The sequence below is a fragment of the Pempheris klunzingeri genome, chromosome 2 (assembly GCF_042242105.1).
Source record: "Pempheris klunzingeri isolate RE-2024b chromosome 2, fPemKlu1.hap1, whole genome shotgun sequence".
Classification (NCBI taxonomy): domain Eukaryota; kingdom Metazoa; phylum Chordata; class Actinopteri; order Acropomatiformes; family Pempheridae; genus Pempheris; species Pempheris klunzingeri.
Window position 1 is genome coordinate 28,946,652 of NC_092013.1, and position 21,661 is coordinate 28,968,312.

Sequence of the window (21,661 nt, forward strand, 5' to 3'; positions counted from 1 at the left end):
CAGGCTAAAAGGACAGGAGTATTTTTCCATAAAAATCTTGCCAAGTGGAGCCTAATTTCTCTGTGCGAAGACTGCTGGTTCCCACACAAACATACACACACACACACAAACACTCACGTGTTGCAATTAGCTGGCGTGTCACTCCTCCTAATTTGAGCACTGGGCCGCTGAGGAGGGCAGTGGGTCAGAACACATAGACAGATGGCAGTGCCACCAGCCTCTCATCCCTCCATCCATCCCTCCCTGATCTACCAGCCTTCTCTCTGCCTCTCCGTCCCTCAGGGCGCCAACATCCCGCCGTCTCGTATTGATGATGCGATGGCCCCTTGCACTCTAGCCAAGGTCACAAATGGATGCCGCCAATTACACTCCTCTGAGTGCTCTTCATCAGCCCACCAAAGTGACATAATGAAAGCAGCGTACTGGTGCAAGTGGATTTAATAATTCTTCAATGCACTGAGGGAATTCTGCTCTGCTATACTGTTATTATTAAAGGATGAAAAAAAGGATAAATATCTCCTCCCTCAGTCCGAAAATATGTGAGGCGGTGTGTTATCGCCACACCAGACCGTGTAAAGATGCACAGCCATTCCCTGTGGTATTCATTTAATTTCCTCTCAAATAAGAAATCCCTCTGTCTTTGAAGGTGGTGGGAGTCATTTATCTAATTTGCTCGAGCTGTCTGAATTATGACTTGTATACAAGCGATAGGGTTTAGTGGCATGTCTGGTGCTTTGCTTTAATGTGACAGGAACTGTGTGAACAGAACAAAGGACAGGCAGTAATTAGCACTTTGTTTTTTCCTCCGCCGCACTTCTTCTCATCTTACATGCAGGAAAACAGACATGGAGCCCAATTCTCTCCCGCTGTCTCTCGCTCCCTTCACAGACAGGTGTTTGATTGTGTTGTTGTAATGTTGACTTTCTCAACCTCATTTTCAGATTTTGTCTAGACGAGGGAGCTAAAATGAGCACCACAATTGTCGTCACAAGACAGATTGACCATGCCAGCTTGATAAGAACTAGCTTTTGAGTCAGAGGGTCCTGTAGCTCCAGTAGAAAATTCTGCAGCAGTGAAGTGGTTAAAGCCTTTGTTTGGCAGTGGAGGCAGGTGGAAGGACCAAGTGCTTCTCCTTAAGGAGTCCGGGCTTGAAATTGAGTTTGTTCCTGTTTCACAGCGTTCTGTTCATAACAGAAACACAAACCACCAATACCAGCCCTCCACACGTCCCCACACCACCTCCACCAATTTCTCTCTCGCCCTCTCTACCCCGTACTCCTCCAAATCTTGGAGAGCGCCAAATGAAAAAGCTGTCCGCTGACTCGAGAGCTTGCTTTTGCTCGCTCAGAGACATGCCACATATTTCCCAGGGCGGTGGTCAACTCTCCTCCCCCATTACTTTTCCCTCTCCATCCTGCGACTCAATCTAACCATTAGGTTAGCGGGTGTGTAGACGCCTGCGGCCTGGCATTCATGTCGCGGGCATGTATCAAATCAGCTACGCCCGCCAATGCTGTTGAAATGAAGCACACACACAAACACACTCTACCTGTCCCTATCAGTGGTCATGGCAGGCTGAAAGAGGGAGTGTATGTGTCTGAAGTCAACTTCGAAGAATTATTGGCTGTCTTGGAGGAAGTGGAGTTTGCCTGCAGCGCCTGGGGTGGCTCCACACAGCCGACAACAACAATGTTGCCTTTAAAAACGCACACACATGCACACACACACACACACACACGGGGGGGGGGGGGGACTGTAGAATAAGGCAGAACAGAGCAGATGCTCAAAACCTCATTTCCACCCCAAAAGATATGGCCATACATTTCAAAGAGAAGGTGCAGCCATTATTCTACACAGTGTGTCCAAACACACATAACAACACACCCACACACACATATAGTAGTATATATACATATATACACACAGATAAAAGACAACGTGCAACCGCAATGAAAAATGTGCATTGTACCGCTTTTAGCAAAAGAGTGACAACATGCGTTTGGCAAATGTAAACCCTCACAAACATGTGCACACACACACACACACACACACACACAGACATAGATGGCACAGCTCCTGGGCCAGACAGAGACTATGACAGCTGTGTAATTATCTCATCAACACCTCCCTTCTCTAACAAGCCTCTCCTTCTCTTCTCTGTCTTCTTGCTGCCTGTAAAGCTCTTCAGCACCGCCACCAGAGGAGATGATAAAAGCCCTCACAAGAGATGAGAAGAGCTCCACCAAAACCCTCTCACGCTCCCTCTCTCTCTCTCTCTCTCACTCTGTTTTCACACACGTATGCTCATACATTTTGTGTTTTGCGTTTGCTCCACAGTCCTAATGCCAATTCCCCACTCTCCAATTATGAGTGCAAGTCCACCTCTCAAAAAAAAAAAAAACACTCAGCCTTTGTTCATTCAAGGCGGCAACAAACCAATACAAAATGACTTGAAATAATTGTTTTCATCACCCCCCCACCCCACCCCTTCTCACAGATGCAAATGTATTTTTCACAGTTTTTTTTCAACAGTAATGCTGATGACAACTAGTGATAGGTTCGGCGAAGTGTGGTGAACTAAATTAGACACATGAAATGAAAGGTGGAACAGAATTACAGTAAGGGTGTTCAATGACTCCTTTGATTCGCAAATTGTTAATTTGGTGGCTGTGAGCAAACGGGGGGGAAAGAGCACTAAGGGAGTGGATTATTGCTGCACACAAGGACACTTAACTACACAAACATGGTGGGTGCTTAAAGCAAGTCCCTGCAAATGTTTTCAGGTGGAAACTATAGAATAAAAAAGGCAACACCATGATTCTTCGGGCATGATTGGGCTGCATTATGAAGTTTGAAAAGTATAATTTATATTTTGGATAATAAGGATGTCACTTACTGTGCAATGCATTTTTAATAAGATTAATTCATCATGACTTTACAAAGAACACATCAAGAGCTGCAGCCAGGATTTAAGAAATACAGTACTTAAGAGTCCACATTCTCCCTGCAGAATTCAACCAATCCACCTAAGGATTTTTTGACCAGCTACCAACAGAACTCTGTACTGTTGTACATAATTTCACATTATTTTTTCATTTAACTGTTCATTTTGCAGGTATTTGGTCATAAACGAAAGCACTGGAAAATTAAAAATGTGACCTGCTGGTGGCGCAAGATGGAGAGTGAGAGCATCGCCAAAATGAAGAATGAAATCTCCTCCCCGTGTCATTCAAATCCCCAGATTCCCTGACGTATTACAGAGGAAATAACCTTTGTGCCATCTGTGGCAGATAAGGCAATGATAACACATCTTTAGACAGAGATGCAGACAGTAGAGTTATGCTCCTACATTTCTTATGAATTAACCACCTCTTGTCCCTTTAAGATCATTGCCACAATTTTATTTCAATTTTTACAAACACACATTTACCCGCATCATACGCACTTCACAACACACACACACACACACACACACACACACACACACATATATATATTCCTTTAACTTCAACTTAACTTCTCTACATTCTTTTTTCTCTATATTTCTCTGCACGGTGGTCTTGGTCCTGCAAAAAACATGTACTTCATCATCAACTTTTCATGAGGTAAGAAAAAATTTTTTCAGCTTGTGCAGTTTCAGATAATCCAGTGGATTTTTCAATTTAATTCAGCCAAAGACATAGGCGAATTTTCTCAGACCATAAATAAACACACTGGACACTGACTCTGCACATGAATTCATTATTTTGCCATCATAATAATTCTCCTGATATTATGATAGGAACATAATGAATCCTTTACTTGTTTATTTATCTAAAAGCAGTATTAAGTATTGTACACTGCATTCAAAAAACCCTGGAATTAGCCTACAAAATAGTCATCAACATAGAATGCAAACCCCCTTCCAGGTTCCTAAAACACTCCCATTCATAGAGACAGACAGAGGACATGACCTCAGGGTCAATAATGGTAGCTACAGCCCTGCACTGTACAACCTGTATTTTATGTGAAACGTCTCAGATCTTCATTTGGATGGAGCTGTGCTCACACCATGTTTCTCACACAAGCTGTCAGTAGCTTGACAAGCTGTAAGTAGCTCATCAGTGAAAACAGTTTCTAAACAGACTTTTGGAAAGTTTACTCAGCCAGCAATTCATTTCATTTTACAGAGCAGGGGACAGAATTGTTTCTGGATGACAAATGGGCTGTAAATAAACCACAACACATGGGAGCTAAACTCCGAGCTGGGATCGCACCCAGTACACAACATATTAGTGCTGCTGCAACGGCTTTCTCAAAACCTGACATGTGTCACTACATATTCTGCCAGCCTTCCTTCTCTTATGTACTCTTACATTATGTTAATAAGTCTTTCTTGTACAGCATACTAGAACATACTGTACACATTATAATATCACTGTCGGCTGATAGAAGAACACATTTTTTGTAGAGAATTTAGGACCTGAAGACATTCAAGCTGAACTGTTTATGAACACATTTACTGACCCTTTGGTACTAACACGTAAACGACAAATACATTAATGAATACACCAATGGATGTCTATATGCTTGCTTACGTTGCATTACATTATACATCACAACTACAGTATAGTATATTGCAAATCATTTGAATTAATAAAGAGTTATTGCTTGTAAATGCTAAATAAGGGGAGTTGAACTAAAGTGTTAGTTTAGTTCAACAATTAAAGTGTCTGGAAAACTTTACTGTAACCAAGTGGCAACATTCTTCTCAAAAATATAACCTCATTGTCAGTTTGCTAAACAAAAAACAGAGTTAAACTGACTCAAACAGCCGATGCTTGTTTGAAACAAACTTCAGTAAAGTAGCACAGTGTTTTAGTGGTGTTTCTCCTGCTGCTGCTTTTCTCTGTCACAGATCACTACCTTCTCATCAGTGATGAGCAATCAGTGTCACATACAGTGTGTGTGTGTGTGTGTGAGAGAGAGAGAGAGCTGCTCTGGGACATTCACTCACAATGACCCACCTCTTCTCATCACTTATCTCAGTACGACAATACAGAAAATGGAAGAGACGATCGATAAGAGCAAAGATGCGGGTTACAGACACACACAGATGTTCTTTATGACTCCTGGCAAAAGAAAAATCATTTACAGAAAAATTCCTCAGCTCATGATCATCGTAACAAGACATCAAGTCCGTTGTAGTTTAACAAGAAAGCAAAGACAACAAAGATATGGTGACAGAGTCCTTGACATTGTAGAGAGGCAGCTCATTACGCGTTGCTGAGGGTGTGGGCAGGAAATGAATGTTTGATATTCATGAAAGCATCAAGAATGTCCATTTTTTCTGCAAAAACTAAACATGTTTAATGACTTTTGTTGCTACATCCCTTCTCATAATAGACTCTACACAAATGGTGGTGGGCCCTCCCCCCACGAACAGTTTAATATCTGCCAGAAGCACCTGGAAACCAATACTTTTTGGCTAGAGTTGGCTGACAGATTATCATGTTTGTTGTTTGTGGGGGGCACTTGCACTGCCCCTCCACCAATATAGACTGAACTGCAGGGGACAGGTGACTGCTGCTCGCTTCGTCTTTTGTATATGTTGAAATCACTCGAGCAGTGTTTACCTGTGGCTTGAGACTGAGAAGATGAGTTTGCTGCAAACGTGGCTGGATGTCAGACTGTCCAACTCACATCATTATAGCTCAAAACATCTTGGAATGAGCTCGAAAAGAGTCATTTCAAGAAATCTGGCTAAGCTCTATTTGGATGTTTTACACACGTGCCCTTTGTATCAAGTAAAAGTAACTGAAGAAAAAGTTTCTTATTAAGACGAGTAACGCTTTTTTCTTGAAATGGAAAACTTCTTCAGCAGAGAATCCAATCATACTAAAAACAAGACCAACTGCATTTCCAAAGCTAATATTGTTACACTTGGTTAGAGCTGCAGGTTTTGCAGTGTTCTAATCAAAGTCTAGTTTCAATGTTACTTTAGCCACTGTTATCATTGGTAAGACCGTGTATCGGCTAATGCTACACTTGCTGCTTATTGACATAAGTTATATAATAAGTGCTGTCAGTGGTAACATCTTTTCATCTTCGCTGTTACTGTTGACGCTCGTTCTTTTCTTTCTTTCTTGCTGTGTGCTCTTAGTGTTTGTTGCAGCAGTGGCCTATTTTCCCCACAGGGATCATTAAAACTTCATCTTGTTACCTCTACACCTACACTAACCTTCTTCCCTCCTCCTCCTCGTCTGTTCTTTCTCCAAACTCTCCCTGAAGTTTTTATCCCTAGAGGCCCTTCTTCTCTCCCCGTGTCTCCATTGTGGTGTAAGCATTTTGTCCTTGGTGCAGAGAAAGCAGTACAGACGGATGGAGGGAGCAGACTGCTGAGAGACTTGTTATGACACTCTGATGCAGATGTCCCCCAAAAACACTTTGTTTCCAACTTTTCATCTTTTCCCACTGAACTCTCCTTTCTTTGTGTGGTGAGTGCAAGGAATGAGATTTCAGAAGTTTAAAGTGGTAAACAGAGCCATCAGCTGTAACCAGCTAGAAGCACGTACACACACACACACACACACACACACACAGAGGAGGACATTTATCTTATACATTTGGTGATGTTGCCACTGTCAATGAACACTGAAGTTTTGACATCAAATCGATGACTAAATAAATGAATGAAGGTCTTGAATGTTGAATGACTCTCATTCACATCTATGGATACTTCAGGTTTCACCAATTAGCCTAACCTGTGAGGCGACAGAGCTAAACACTGCACCACCTTGTCGCCTAATGATTAATCAGAAGGTAACAGCAATGTCTAATGTCTAACAGAGGACACAAAAACATGCAGGAAATGAAAACCCTTTATATAGAGAGCAGAATAAACCCACTGGCATTTCATTACATTTTTTGCAATCACAATGTGTTTTTCTTTTTGTCTTTCTTTTGCAACAGCAGACTGAAAATGGTGACTTTAGAACATTTTTTGTTTTCATCCTGCCAAATGTCAGTGGTTTGATTTAAACAACCTTTTTGGTGCTTTGAAACAGTAAGATGATCCAATATTTTACAAAAAAAAGCTCAAAGCATGATACAAATTTGTGTTTCAGAACCTCTTAGACACCATTAATCATTTCATGACCCCTCATATTTATCTTGTGACCCCGTGAGGGGGCCCAACCCCTACATTAGGAACCGCTGGACTAAACTATCTAATGGTATATTAGGTTGGTAAAGCTAGCTCCACCTGAACCATACACATTATTCAAAGGAGACATTCTTCTGCAGAACCACTGCTTTTCTTTCCACTACACTTAGAGTATTCTAAACAGTCTGTTTATATTGGAAGTAGGAGTTTGACTGGACTTGTCATGGCAAATTATTGCACTGCTGCATTGTTCATTTTAGTACAGTAAAGGATCTGAGCACTTCCTACATCACTGATTTTGACAAACAGCCACAAAGATGGGAAAAATATCAGCAAAGTGTGCGAGGATATGACTGAACAAGTTTGAGTGTTTGCCAGGCAGGTGAAAAAGCTCCTCTACAGAAATACCAATAACACAAACGTAGTAATGGAACATTTACTGTGACTGACCCGGCACTGGAAATGAAGAATTCAAAAATGCATGTAACACTGTCCAGTTGCTATAGGATAATGCTAGAAATCAAGTCTTTAATGGAACTATAAGTAAAAAAACACCCTTGAGGAATGTGCTGGCCAGAGGACTCGGGCCCTCGCAGACAGAGAACAGGGATTGAGAGCTTGATTTGTTAGGTGTACTAAAGTGTTTCCAGCTTCATTCTTGAATAATTAGACTCTGTCACATGCATGATGTGTGATATTCTTTAATGAAATTGTTACCCGATTCATACATTTTTCATTTGTTGATTTTTGCCTGATTGATGCTTTAGGAGACAACAGACATAGTGCTGAATTCTAATAAGTTTGGGTTTGCTGATTTGTATGAATGTCAACTTAAAGTGGGAAGAATTTCATGACAAAATACAGATTTTTATTTAATGATTTTGTTGTAGATGTTTGTTGATGCCCATGTGTCTCTTAGTGCTAAACAGTCATGACATGAAATCTTTTTTTTCAGTCAGGCAGGAGCTCACACTACACCCGCTGCATCACCAAAACTCTACATGGCTAAGCAAGATACACAGAAATTCAGAAATTGTACTTACATTGCAACAAGCATACACATATCTGCTGTTTCTGTAACCTACAAGTATTTTTACACAGAAGACACAACAACACACATCATAATCACTGCCAGAGCATCCAAAATTGTTATGGAAATGAAGCATGGAAGTGTGCACCATGCAACTTTTTCCATAATATCAGCACAAAATGCACTAGAGACAGCGCTTTTTCTATAAAAAAAAAAAAAAAAGAACTATAAAAAAACCCACAATATACTGCAAAAACGCCACAGTTTAGCCCTTTCCAAAATCACAAGATGAGGTCAGGAAGAGTGGGCAGTGGAGTGTCTGCTCTTCTCCTGGAGTGGTGGTAAAATGATTCGGTTTACATTGGCCAGCACATCCCGACACAATCCCTCATATCTTATTTTAGCAGGTGCTCCCAGGCTGGAGCATGGGACCCCTTTGTATTTCCCTGCAAGGCATCATGTTTGCTGCATGATGGAGGGTGGAGGATGCTCAGGGCCAGCGAGGCTCATCCTTTCCCAGGGGACAGGAGTGAATAGCAGGCTATACTGCTGCCCAGGCCTGCCTGGCTCCCCAAGGGAAAACATCCAGAGAGGTATAGACGTAGCGGAGCAGAAGCATACAGAGCTATTTATAGAGCAGGTAAAGAGGAGAGGTGAGGAAAGAATGAGAGGGGGAGTGAGAGAGAAAAGGGGAGATGAAGACAAGAAGAGGAGAAACGGAGGAGTCTGAGAGCAGATGACAGAGTGTGATTTCTGTAGCCGATAGCTTCCACAGAGATCTGGGTTGATGTTGTCTGCAACACCTGCTGAACAGAACAGAGCCTCCGACTTTTCGCGGGACTGCTGGTGCTAAAGCTAACAAAGTATGCCTCAACTTATTGATTTATGTTAGAGGGTTCATGCAGAGGTTAGCTGTGCTGAACTGAGAAGAAGCGAGATAGAGCAGAGAGAATAGTTGAGTCAAGACGACAGTGATATTTTATCAATACTGACTCGACTTGCAGCCCAGAGATCTGTGATGTTTCTATACAAGGCCAGTTCTAGCTCTGGCTTCCTCTTTAATAAATAAAATTATTTTTATTCTTTATTTATTTTCCCCCACGCTGGCTGATGCATCCACAGGCCCCACCGTCAGCTCGTTTCAGCCCTCGTGCAGCACGCATGTCTCTATTTCACAGTGATGCCCTTTAATCATTTTCATCATTTCAGTGAGCTGACATTTTACATAAAGAGCTCTTATCATCCCTGGTCTACGCTTAATGATGAATGGTGATAATTACTGTCAGTCAGTGCGTCTAACGTGCCATGGTCACGCCACTGTTTGTGTTCTGAAGCGTGTGCATGAGCGTGTGAGAGAGAAGAGTCTGTATTATAGCTGGATAACATAATAAAGTAGAGCACATGTTGTACCATACATGGCTCCTTTTAATGAAAAATCTCAAGTTACACATAAAATATGACTTTTTGTTAATTAAAAAAGTAGGATCTAACCTTCAGGACATGAAATGATACGTGGCTAACAAACATTTGCAACAAGGCTGCAAGAGAAAACGAACCTAAATACAATTATATGACTTTACAGAGGCTATTACAGACTGTTTACGCACTAATCACCTTGACTTGGCCCAGTCTATCCTATCGAGCCCAGAACAACATGCTACCTGCTGCAAATCACACTGATTTTGACCTGCATTTGGTCTTTGTTCTGTATTTAGTCCATCGTCACCTGTTTAGCCACTTCATGCAGTCTTTCTAACACTGTTGCAACTAGCCTTGTAACATGAATAAAAATAAAACCATTAAGAGTTTGAGGGATCATGAGAGATTCTTCAGAGGAGAACGTATCTGTTATAATTCACAAACACGTGGCCTGCATAAGATTTAGTGAGTAAACCCGTGAACACTCATTAAAGTTCCAGTTGTGTATTAATCCATGGCAACTTAATGGGTCTTTTTTAAATATGAAATGTATCTAGAAAAACAAGAAATGTAATTCTAATTAACTAAACAGACCGTAGATGGTGAAGACACATTATTCACATTGTTTGTTTTTAGTCCCATTTGTTCACTTGTTATCTGTTTGTTAGTTAGAAAGATATCTCAAGGGCAACAAGGACAAACATGCTACAACGGCCCAAATCATTTCCATCAGGAAAAAAATACTGCAGCTTGAAATATAATGCCTTTTTTGTGTTATGCTTCATAATCTAGACTAGAATAATTTACATGTTAGGTAATATATATATAATATCATACTGCTAATCTTTTAGTCACATTCCTATTGTTAGTGCTATAGTCACTGCTAGTGCGTTGGTTGCTGTTTGTGTTGTCTCTCTCTCTCTCTCTCTCTCTCTCTCTCTCTCTCTGTCCAAACTCCACCCAACATGGACCCCTACAGAAGCCGCCCACATTGATCCTGGGTCTGTTTGAGGTTTCTTCCCGTTAAAGGGGAGTTCTTCCTCCACTGTTGCTCAATATAACATCTGATGCTGCTCATGTGGGGATTCTTGAATCCTTTGGCGCTATATAAATAAAGATTGATTGATTGATTGATTGAGGTAACCTTCCATAAGCTAAAACTAAATGTTAGCATGAAGCACCCAGCCAGTAATCCCCAGGGGATAACATATGATGCTCATGATTCATTAGTGTTCTCTCATCACCAAGTCTCAATGTACCAAGTGTTGACATGCATGTGTGTGACTTTTTCCTTCCATTCTCCTGTCTGTGTATCATATGTGTGCAACCCAGTCAGGGAAAGGTCCTGATGCTGTTCGCCTGACTGAGCGCTGCCACGCAGCCACCAGCTGTTGACACCAGCGATGACACCGCAACACGACGTACTGACTCTCCATGTTATTAGCAAAGACTGAAATAAAGCAGTCTGAGGATAAAAACTTCCACAAGAAGAACAGAGGTGCATGAGTCAGTATCAAAGCCTTAATTCTAACACACCACATGATGACATGCTGCTGTATTAATGTGTTTGTTTTCCCCACAGAATGACGTGTCGGGGTGTAAAGTTGCAGAGCAGAGCTAACTCAAGCTTTTCCTCCTCTGTCAGTCCCGGCCTCGCAGGGATACACAAGCTTTGTTGTTAATCTAGTCTGAGTGTGAGTAGATGGTTGAATTTAGATTCATGCATTTAAAAGGGACGGGTAAGAACAAGAAGACAGAAGACGTCAGAGAACAGAGGAGAATAAAGGAGTGTTTGGACTCCCTGCTTTGGCTCCGTCCGTGCCTCAGCCGCCGCTGAGTCGTTCCATTAAACATCACTTGGAGGGTTTTCTGTAAGATCTTCAGCAAGATTTTAGTTCACTTCTTCTTTTCGGGCTTGACTATTGCAGTTTGGGTGATTGGGTGAAGTCATTTTCTGGCACCTTTCCTGAACCAACCATGAGGTTTACTTAATTTTACGGGACCTCAAATATGTATGACTGCCCTGACTGATGTTAGCCATTCACACAGTGATATAATTGTGAAGTAACAGTGATAAAAGGGAATAGATAAAGAGGAGAAAGAGAAAACAATATCTTTATAAGTATTAATAGATAAAATAAATGACTTGCAGGTGGCACATTGGCTTGGCAGTCTAGTAGATTGTGCTGTAAATGCAAAAATTACAGTTTCTCCCTCTTCAACAGCCAACTTTTTCTAACCTTTGTGAGTTATTTGACTGTAAGACACTATATAACAAAAGGATCTAGAAATACTCCTCCTGTCTTGCACTGTGCTCTGGATGTGTCTGAGGGTAATGATGAATTTGCTGCAAAACGGTGACGGGACACTGTAAAAGTCAGGAGGTCAGGACGGGCAAAGGTTCATGTTAGGCTTCATTTACCACACAAACACTTCTGTCCTCCAAACAATAGGAGGATGTTTTAACTCTACCTTGTTTTTTTTTTTTACACTAAATGCTGCGGTTACTTCAGCAGGAGGTAACTCACAGGGCTAGGTGCTGATGCAAGACACTGAAATAGACTTTTACAAACCTTTTGCCAAAATACCCTTCATTTGATTTCTTCATTTTCTCCTCTTCTCCTTCTCTTTCTTCCCTATCTGTGTCTATAAGTTAGACATTATAAACGCTTCCATTACCTTTAGTCTAATGCTTCATATATACCAGACATTAATATCATCTCCACACAGATAACTTGGTTAGATGGAGTGTTTGTTTGAGTGTGTGTGTGTGTGTGTGTGAGCAAGCACACAAATACATACGTGTGTGTTTGCGTGCATCTGTTTGGATTGTGAGTACATGTGTCTCTGGATTTTCATCAGATGAGAAATGAGTTATGTGGCTCACCCCCTCCCTCGCCACATATTAATTACATCAGGCCTGTGATATATGAACAGATTACTGGGTGTAAAACGTATTATTTCCTTGTGGAAACAGGCCTCAGGAGAGATCCATCAGGCTGCATCACGGTCAGTTTGGGGCTCACTACATCATACGTGAGCATCCAGCTTTCCTGCCACAGTCTGGGGGAATATATCCTCCTGCATATGTAAATTCAAGACAGTCCTTGCCAGAGAAATGACAGCGTTGGTTTTTCAAATGTCTAAAACAGCTTGTGAATAGTTTTACCTGACAAGGTAAACACTAGACTGTTGTCTCTCAGAGCAGAAGGAGAATGAGCATCAGTCATGTTCACTAGTTGAATACTCTGTAGTTTTTAGTTGACTCACTGTTTCATTTTGTTTGTCCAGTTTGTGGTACTGTTGGCACAATGGCTTATTTTTCTTTTCATTTCCTAAGATTCTTTTCAGCCAGTCGTTTTAAAGACGTAATCCAAAGGTGACCTGACTGAGACATGCAGGAAAAAACAAAAGCTTCTCCTGGCTCCTCAGACTTTTAACCTGTAGGTGTCCTTTTTGTGATAAAGCCATTCAAATGTTTTGTCTTAAAATAGTGTAACTGTAACACAAGTAGGGAAGAGACATAAAGTCAGCGAACTAACTACGTGCTGTCAGTCAGACCAAGTAGGCTGCAGCAGCAAAAGCCCTACTTGAGTAGTGAGTGAGGCTTCGTTTTATTACTTATGAGTTTAACTTTTCATTTAGGAAAGAGGACTGTGTTACTTCTCTGTTGCATAGTCTTGTTTTAAAGTTATCTCTCAGCAGGGGTCAGAGGATAAGTGAAGTAGAAACTGGGTCTTTCACTACATGCTAGCTTACACAACATTAGCACCGAAACTGCAAAAACACTCTAGACTGGTCACTAAGACCAAAAGACCACTGTGCACATCATTTCTCCCATCAACCATAAATGTTGGTTTAATTGAATCATGACCAGTGTTTTTGCAATGCTCAACATGGACCCCTACAGAAGCCGCCCACATTGAGCCTGGGTCTGTTCGAGGTTTCTTCCTGTTAAAGGGGAGTTCTTCCTCCACTGTTGCTCAATATAATATCTGATGCTGCTCATGTGGGGATTCTTGAATCCTTAATGTTGAATTCCTGAATCGTTGGGTCTCTCTCTGATGAAAGAGTTTGGTCTAGACCTGCTCTTTATGGAAAGCGTCTTGAGATAACGCTGTTATAAATTGGCGCTATATAAATAAAGATTGATTGATTGATTGATTGATTAAGTAATTTCAACCGTCTAACCCAAATCAAACGCCAGCGACAGGTGGCAGGTCAGAAAACAACCACGTGAACCTGTTTTGTACATTCTTTAGGCCTTCACAAGGGGTAGAAGGGTCAGATAACAAGATGCTGAAGTGGGTAGTTCTACAAAGCAGTGACAACAACCTGTCGTTTAGTTTAGGAGGACTTGTTGATGAATAGACACACCACACTCCCAGCTTGGTGCTGTTGGAGCCGCTGTGACTCGGAGGAAACACTCCTCACAAAGTGAGCTGAGCACAAACTCTGAGTTTGACCTTATTAGCTGGATGGTTCTTTGTTGCTGCAGCTATTGGAACAGGTTGGCAGGTTTGCCAGCGTTTATCAGAGCATATTAGACCTTCGCTGGGCTTCTATTAAACTTAATGAACATTTAAATCCTTTAATGGATTGAAAGGAATTGAGAGCAGCAAATTATCAGCTAGACGCTCTCCGCTGGTGTTGATAAAGACACCGCCGATGGAAGTTGAAGAGACGCATTTAAGACGGCAGCCTCCCCCTCTTTCTTTCTCTTCTTCTCACTTTGTTCTCTCCCCATGACCATCACACACACTTTCTTTCTCTCCTTCTCTCTCTCTCTCTTTGCCCATGTATCCCTCTATCACAGCCTCTCTTTTCTTTCTAACACGCTGTGTTCCTCTGTCTGTCTATAATAGAGGAGAGGAGGCTGGCACTGCAGAGCCAGATCTCCGTCATTCATCAGTCCCCATGAAGGGAACTTCATAGAGATCTCTCTCTAGGAGGGATGTGCTAACACAACCACAACACCAGCCCATTACAGAGCTGTCAAGCATTGCCTACAACCTTCTCTCCCCGTCTCTCACTCTTTTGCTTTATCCTCAGCCATCCCAGTGAGGGATACTCTACCCCACACGCTAGCAGAGCGGAGAAACATAAATTACCGAATGATATAGCTACAATCAAAGAGCATAGCAGCACCGGCCCAGAGGCTGCTGAACTCTGGACAGGCCAGCATCAGGTCCTGTTAATGGGTGCAAAAGGCTCAAGAGAAGCCCATGCTTTTTGAGGCCTTGCATGCTTCTAGCTGCAGCTCAGGAGGACTGGCAGACCTGGCTGTATTGATCTGGTAGCTCCTATATTCCTGCCGACAGCTGGCTAACAAGGCTGATGTCTCAATAAAGACCTTGGGGAGAAAAGGGGGAGCAGCCGGCTCGCCGGCAACAACCTGTGTTAAGACAAACCAGCAGGCAGAGGGAGGGAAAGGTTCACGCCCTCTCTGGTTCTTTAATGCGCTTCTCGAACACAGCACACACAGCCCCCCACAGGATGACACAGGAAACTGTTTCTATTGAGCTACAACGGAGGAGGTCAGGAGCCGAGGAAAAATATCATTTCAGCAATTACTGACATGACTGCAGAGGCGTCTGTTCTTATGGCCTTTAAAGTGATAAAAAGAAGAAACTTTCATTCATTTTCTGGCACAGTGGCGTTAATCAACCTTACATTTGATCAACCATTTCATAGTTTCAAGGTGAAATCATCAGTAATTGATACAGAGCACATCCTTCTGATAGCACTGAACACAAGCCCCTGCAGAGTTCTCCTAGAGCCTACCACATCTTCTAATGCTCTATCTATTATTGACCGGCAACAGACGCCTCTAAGTGATCGAGCAAAACAAAAGAAGCTAGCGTGCATGTGGGAGAAACATCCAAATCTATTTTTCATGCGTGAGACTTTAGGATACAGTTTGGCCTCTCTATGTGGTGAGCAGGTGGAACCAGGCAGTTCCACAAGTCAATAAAAGGTGTTAGGAACTGAAACATCAAGCCATGAAGCCATGAAGGAAAACATCTCTCTTTGCTAGCGAGCTTGCTGGAGTGTCCTTGAGCAAGAGAATAAGGACTACACACCTCAGCAAATTCAACACATATTACAATAGCTTAAATATTTTTTTTCTCTGTAATGTGCTGCAGAAAGATCTCCCCCCCCAAGCTATTAATTACAGCGTGACACATTCTTGTGCATTTTTCTCTCATGTGATGTTACTAAACATGCGGCAGGTACTCTATTGACTGAAGAGAGATCAATACAAACAGCAGTGTCTCAGCCGACTGCAAGAGTGATCAAAATCAAAAGCCTCAGTGTTTTTTTTTCACAGAAAGAAACGTGTCTTTGTCTTTTGTTGCACAAAGAGAAAAATTGCAGTTTCCAGCACTCTGGCTCGTTTCAACTTTTCCCTCTTCATTTCCTGTTCCATGCTTCGATTTTGTTGCCTCTAAATTACATGTTTAAATCTTAAGATAATGAAAAAAAAAACTATTCATCCTTCCCTGCCTCTGTGTCTCTTTCCTCGTTGGTCCTTCTGCAGCAGAGGTATGTGGTAATAATCATCCACCTACAGTTTGCTCATTAGCAGCGAGTCCTGCTCTCTGCATGAGTCTTTTCATGTTCCTCAGTACTAACAACAACCTGAAGGAACGCTCTCTATCCTCACTGGGAATGCGGCAGCGTGAAACAGTTTGCAGGAGTTGAATCAGGGACTGGTGCTCGCAGACAGGAGGGGCTGCTCAGGAGAACCACCACCTCCGTACAGGCAAATGATTCGGGACGCACACATTCACAACAAATGTGGGAGTTGCTGGATACGGCAAGGTTGGGCTTCATTTCTTGCTCCCCATGTGTTTTTGGCCTAAAGCTTCTTTTTTTAAAGGCTGATTGAAATTCTGATAACCTGTATTTTGTGCCCTGAAAGACTCAGGGATTCCCCTGGTTTCTATGAAAACATTATTTCTGCACCATGTAAATCCTCTTCCTGTTGCACTGGATAATGCATTATGAAATAAACAATAATGTGACTAAATAAAATCAACGTATTGATGTGTGTGAATGAACTTAAATGATTAGAAGTGGAGACCCAAGCAAGACATCGTAAAATGAATACTTTTTACATGGTTAAATGTTCCAAATACTATTAGTATATTACTATGATGAACCATGACTGTGAAATAATTCCACACGTTTTTACAACCAAGCTCATTAGCATGATTTACTATTTCAACTACTTATTCAATTTCTTTTCTTTCTTTTTTTTTTTGTCTGATTAAGCAAAGAGACAATCAGAGAAGCGGTTCTGTCCTCTTTGTGTTGCATGTCAGACTTTGTGATGATAGGTGCGACACCAGGACCAGGAAAAATACCATTGGAAAAAAAACCCAGACTTGTGAGATAAATGCTGCAATGAAATGAAAATGACCTGAAATAACATTTCATAACATTTCATCATAAACTAACGACATTTAAAAAAATCATTGTCGTTTCATTGTTATATTTTTCATACATAATGTGTCTTTTATCATGTCATTTTTTGTTTTATTAGTCGTATTTATCTATTTAATTCTGAACATGTTGAGTCTCCATACTACCAATGTTAATGATCGGGGAAAAAAGACACTTAACCAACTCCATAATTCACTTATTATTTAATTAATAGGAGGCTAAATAGTTTGGTGATTGTCATATGTTAGCTCACCCTCTCAAAGGAACTCTTTAAAAATCATAATTGTACAATTTTAGTACAAGTTTTTTCCTGAGTGACAACATCCTTATTGACACACACTTTTATCGACACAGTTTTTTCACAAAATTTGGTAGGATTTTTATTTATTTATCGATTTACTAAATCAAAGATATGTTTCACCATGAAATTGCCTTTATTATTTGCCAATGATGCTAAAATGTGTGCTCCAAACTTACATAATGAAAGGAAAGCTTATCAGATTATAAGGTGCTAAACTCCGTCCTGCAAATGAAATGTGTGGATAAGCTGAGCTGAGGAGGCTTTACCTTCCTCCACTACATCCCTGCTGGTCTCTTAATGATTCCAGCCCCTTCTTTTTTTTTTTTCTGTTTCTCGATAGAAAAAAAAGCAATCTGATTCTGTAATAATTACTGTGTCTCTCAGGCACACAATAGATTCACTGCTTGCATCACTGCAAGATTCAATATTTCATGTCCTCTATTTAAGGAATATGCAAACACGTTATGAGATTTCAAAATATTAAGAGTAGCTTTCCTTTTGTCTCATTCCTCCACCTTTGCATACCTACATACATGCACATGTATGCACACACACAGACACACACACACACTCCAATGCAAATAAATGACAGGGTTTGAAGAAGACTTGAGAGATGATCGATGATCGGTGATCGACAGCATCACATATGTACAATTTGAAACTTCATTGTGTCAGTTTGAGTGGTAGTGGCACATGTAGTCGGCCTCACAGGTTGAATGTGGCTGCAAACATGAACAATGAGCAAAAACAAAATGGCCGGCCATGGCTCCTGCTCGTACATCAAATATACGTCCAAAAATCAGTCACGACGTCTGTCCTCTTGAGCGTTCAGTGTGTGAGTAGCAGGGCGTGTGTGTGTGTGTGTGTGTGTGTGTGTGTGTGTGTTGTTAAGTGGAGCTCTGCATGGTTTGTGTGAGCAGTTACCTGTTCTTCCACCAATTTAATTTCCAGCTCTTCACACATTCCAAAGGTTATCTCTACCATGTACATGTAATATTTGTAATTGCCCTCGAGTCAGACCGCAGCCGAACCAAAGCAAAGAAGAGGAATTTAATTTTTCGGCACTATCATTTTTAAACGCAATCAGTTATCATTTAGACATCAACTATTTGCTAGGGCTTAATTACAAATTTGCCCCTAATCACTTCCAAAGTAGAATGAAAGCAATGGTTACTCTTTTGCAGAACGTTGAAAATTGATTTGTTTTTTCTTGCGTTTATTTAGATTAATTAGTTTGCAGAATTAGAGCAAAATCTAATTTTTGGGGAAACGTTATATTCACAACTCTCCGGTGACTTTTTCATGGAGCGAGAACGTCTTTCTAGGATAAATCACAGTGAATAGAAATCGGTTGATTCATTCACATTGATTAAAATGTTAAATAACAGCAAGGCCAACAGTGATCTGAGTTTCTCCAAGCTCTCATCTCATGACGGGAAAAATAAAAGAGTTTAGTTGAGGCTCAGAAAACCATTCAAAATCTTTGCAGAATCCTTTGTTTAGCGCCCTTCAACCTAAAATAACAATCAGGCTCTTCAAAGAGCTCCACAAAACAGTTTCTGAATATATTCTGTGAAGGTTTGTATACTTACAATTAGTAGGATAATATATTGACGTTTTCACAGAACATTATAATTTGGTTTTAGTGTAACATGATATTCTTATTGCTATTTTAGGGCGATAGCAAACTCTGGAACACTGAATTTTCTTCATTTTAGGAAACTATCGAGACTCAAAATGACCAGATTTAAAACCGTAGGGTCATTATGGCATCTAATTGGTTTAGATATATAACGTTAACATCCCAACTTATTCCACCTGACAAACTTTGTTTCGTGCCATATTCCTCTCTGTCTCTATACTGTCAAATATTGATTGATGGTAAATTAAAAAAAAAAAACAGAAAGAAAGAAAAGGTAAAAGCCCACTAAATATTGGAAGAAAATTGGACGAGTTGCTGTCCATTTGCTTGTTTCATAGTGGATCACTTAGGTTTAAACTGTGCTTCACAAAGACCTGTACCTTCAGACCTGGACACAGACAGTCCAGGAATGCTCTGTGTTGACCTTAAATCGAACTTTTAAACTCAGTAAGCGACAGGACAAAAATGAAGTGAGTATTACGCTTTGTTTTTCTAATTACTGAGTCATTTATCAGAAAAAGGCAGCGGTCAGTACAGGAGAGAATCTGAATGGCAGAGACACAAGAGAGGGACACAACTTGACGTCGAAGACAATAAGTGAAATTACGGTCCACACAGGAGCAGCTGAGACGAGAGGGAAGTAAAATGGGACATGCTAGTATGTATGATGGTACTGGTGGGGCGTTAATGTTTCAGTCACTGAGTCACACACGAGGACGTCTCGTGTGGACTGACCGTCTGTCTGCATGGCGGCCCTCACTTCCTGCTCTGTCTGACCTGAGGCGGCCCGACTCTCCCATCCCGACTTTACACAGCTTAGCACAGGATAAGTGGCTGCCCTCACCTCTCCACTGCTGAGGTGATCCCACCTGAACCAAAGCACTGATCTCTCTCTTTTTTCCCCTCTTATCTCTTCTTCTTCTTCTGCTGCTGCTTTTTTTCCCTGCAGTGGTAAGCTGAATGTTGCCGTCAGGGCGAAGAGGGCCCTAACAGTCGAATCGCTGCTGTCACTCAGCCTCCTGAGACCAGACCTATGTCAAGAACCCTGTCTCACACACACACACACACACACACACACACACACACACACACACATACATACACCCAGACATAAAGAAAGAAAGGCGACGGGGGACTTTGTGGTGTGTGTGTGTGGCATTAGTTGAACAAGTGACAACAACAGTTTTCCGTCTCGTGGTGGAAAGATGAAGGACAGGAGGGTGGAAGTAAACAAACCCAGGCTGGGCTTAAGGGAGCAAAGAAAACACACACACACACACACAAACATACATACACATCATTTAAGAAGCTCAGACGGAAATACACAAGTGAGGATGATAAAGACGTTCGTATAAGATGGAAACAGCATAGACACACATGCGCTCACACACACTTTCACGTCACTGCCTAACCCCACAGCAGACACATGCGCTGTTACTGCAGCTGACACGCAACACGAGCAAATAAGAGCAATGTCAAAACGAGTTCACACACACACACACACACACACACACGCAGACATCACCCAGATTTCCTTGAGTTGTTGTGCAAAGCAAACTTTGATGTCATGCCCCGGGTTATGACTAACAAGCACACCATCTAAGTGTGTCTGTGTGTGAGTGTGTGTGTGTGTGAGTACATTTGTTGACATGTGTGTGTCATGCTGGGTCGCTTTGGCTCGTTGTCAGTGTGTCTTCCACATATATGTTAAGTTCATCCGTGCTGTCAGAGAATATGCATTGTTTAACTCCCTCTATTCAAATGAGTGCACACACACACACACACACACACACACACACTCTTACCTTCATTGCTGGCAGTTCCTGCGGTGCCCAGAGCCTGTAGTGATATAGTCCATAGCAGCATCGCAGCCAGCCCCGGATCTGAAGCCATGGTGTTCTCCCTCACACCCCGCCAGTCTCCCTCTGCCTTTCTCTCCCTCTCTCCCCTCTTACTCCCTCGCCCTCACTCTCACTCTCCCTCGCTGCCTCTCTCTCCTCTCCTTCTTCTTCTGAGTCCCAGGGTTGAAGCAAGAGCGAGAGCCGGCGCTGAGGAGAGTGTGAGTGTGAGTGTGAGTGTGTGTGTGTGAGGAGTGTGTGTGAGTGTGAGGGCTGCGAGCTCATTGGGTTGGAGTTAGAGCCTGCCTCTGTGGCTCTCCTCAGTCTGCCGGCTCCCTCACACACACACATACATACATACATACACTTTCAGCAGGCAGCCAGAGGGGGGGAGGGACGAGTGCGTCTGTCAGAGTCTCACCAGCCAATTAGAGCACGGGATCGGCAAACATTGCACATTAAATGCTCTCTCCGTTGCCACACCCTCCTGTCCTACCTGCCTGGCCAACTCTCACTTTCTGTTTATCTTTGGGTCACGGGCTGGCACACTGCATCTCTCTCTCTCTCTCTCTCTCTCTCTCTCTCTCTCCATTATTTACCCTAATTTGTCATTGGCTCCCTTATCCCGCACACACTCTCACCTACCCAGTGGCAAATATCTGACTGATTGGATGAACTGAAAACAACATCATGTCTGCGAGGCTCAAGGACAATGATCAGTTATCGATCTCCTGTATTGTATTCATAAAGCTATTATGGGCAGTATGTCCAGTGCAGCAGAGCATGTCCTCCCATGGTTATGTGTGTGTGTGTGTGTGTGTGTGTGTGTGTGTGTGTG

The 21,661-nt window shown here is 41.9% G+C and overlaps 1 protein-coding gene across 1 annotated transcript in view; it reads right to left on the bottom strand.

Annotated features, from left to right (window-relative positions):
* epha8 (eph receptor A8) overlaps positions 1-20,878 on the bottom strand; it is a 93,397-nt gene extending 72,519 nt beyond the window's left edge. Inside the window, exon 1 of the mRNA XM_070837326.1 lies at positions 20,791-20,878. Within this exon, the coding sequence (XP_070693427.1) occupies positions 20,791-20,878 (88 nt within the window). The remainder of the gene's footprint in view (positions 1-20,790) is intronic.
* Positions 20,879-21,661: the final 783 nt, after the last annotated feature.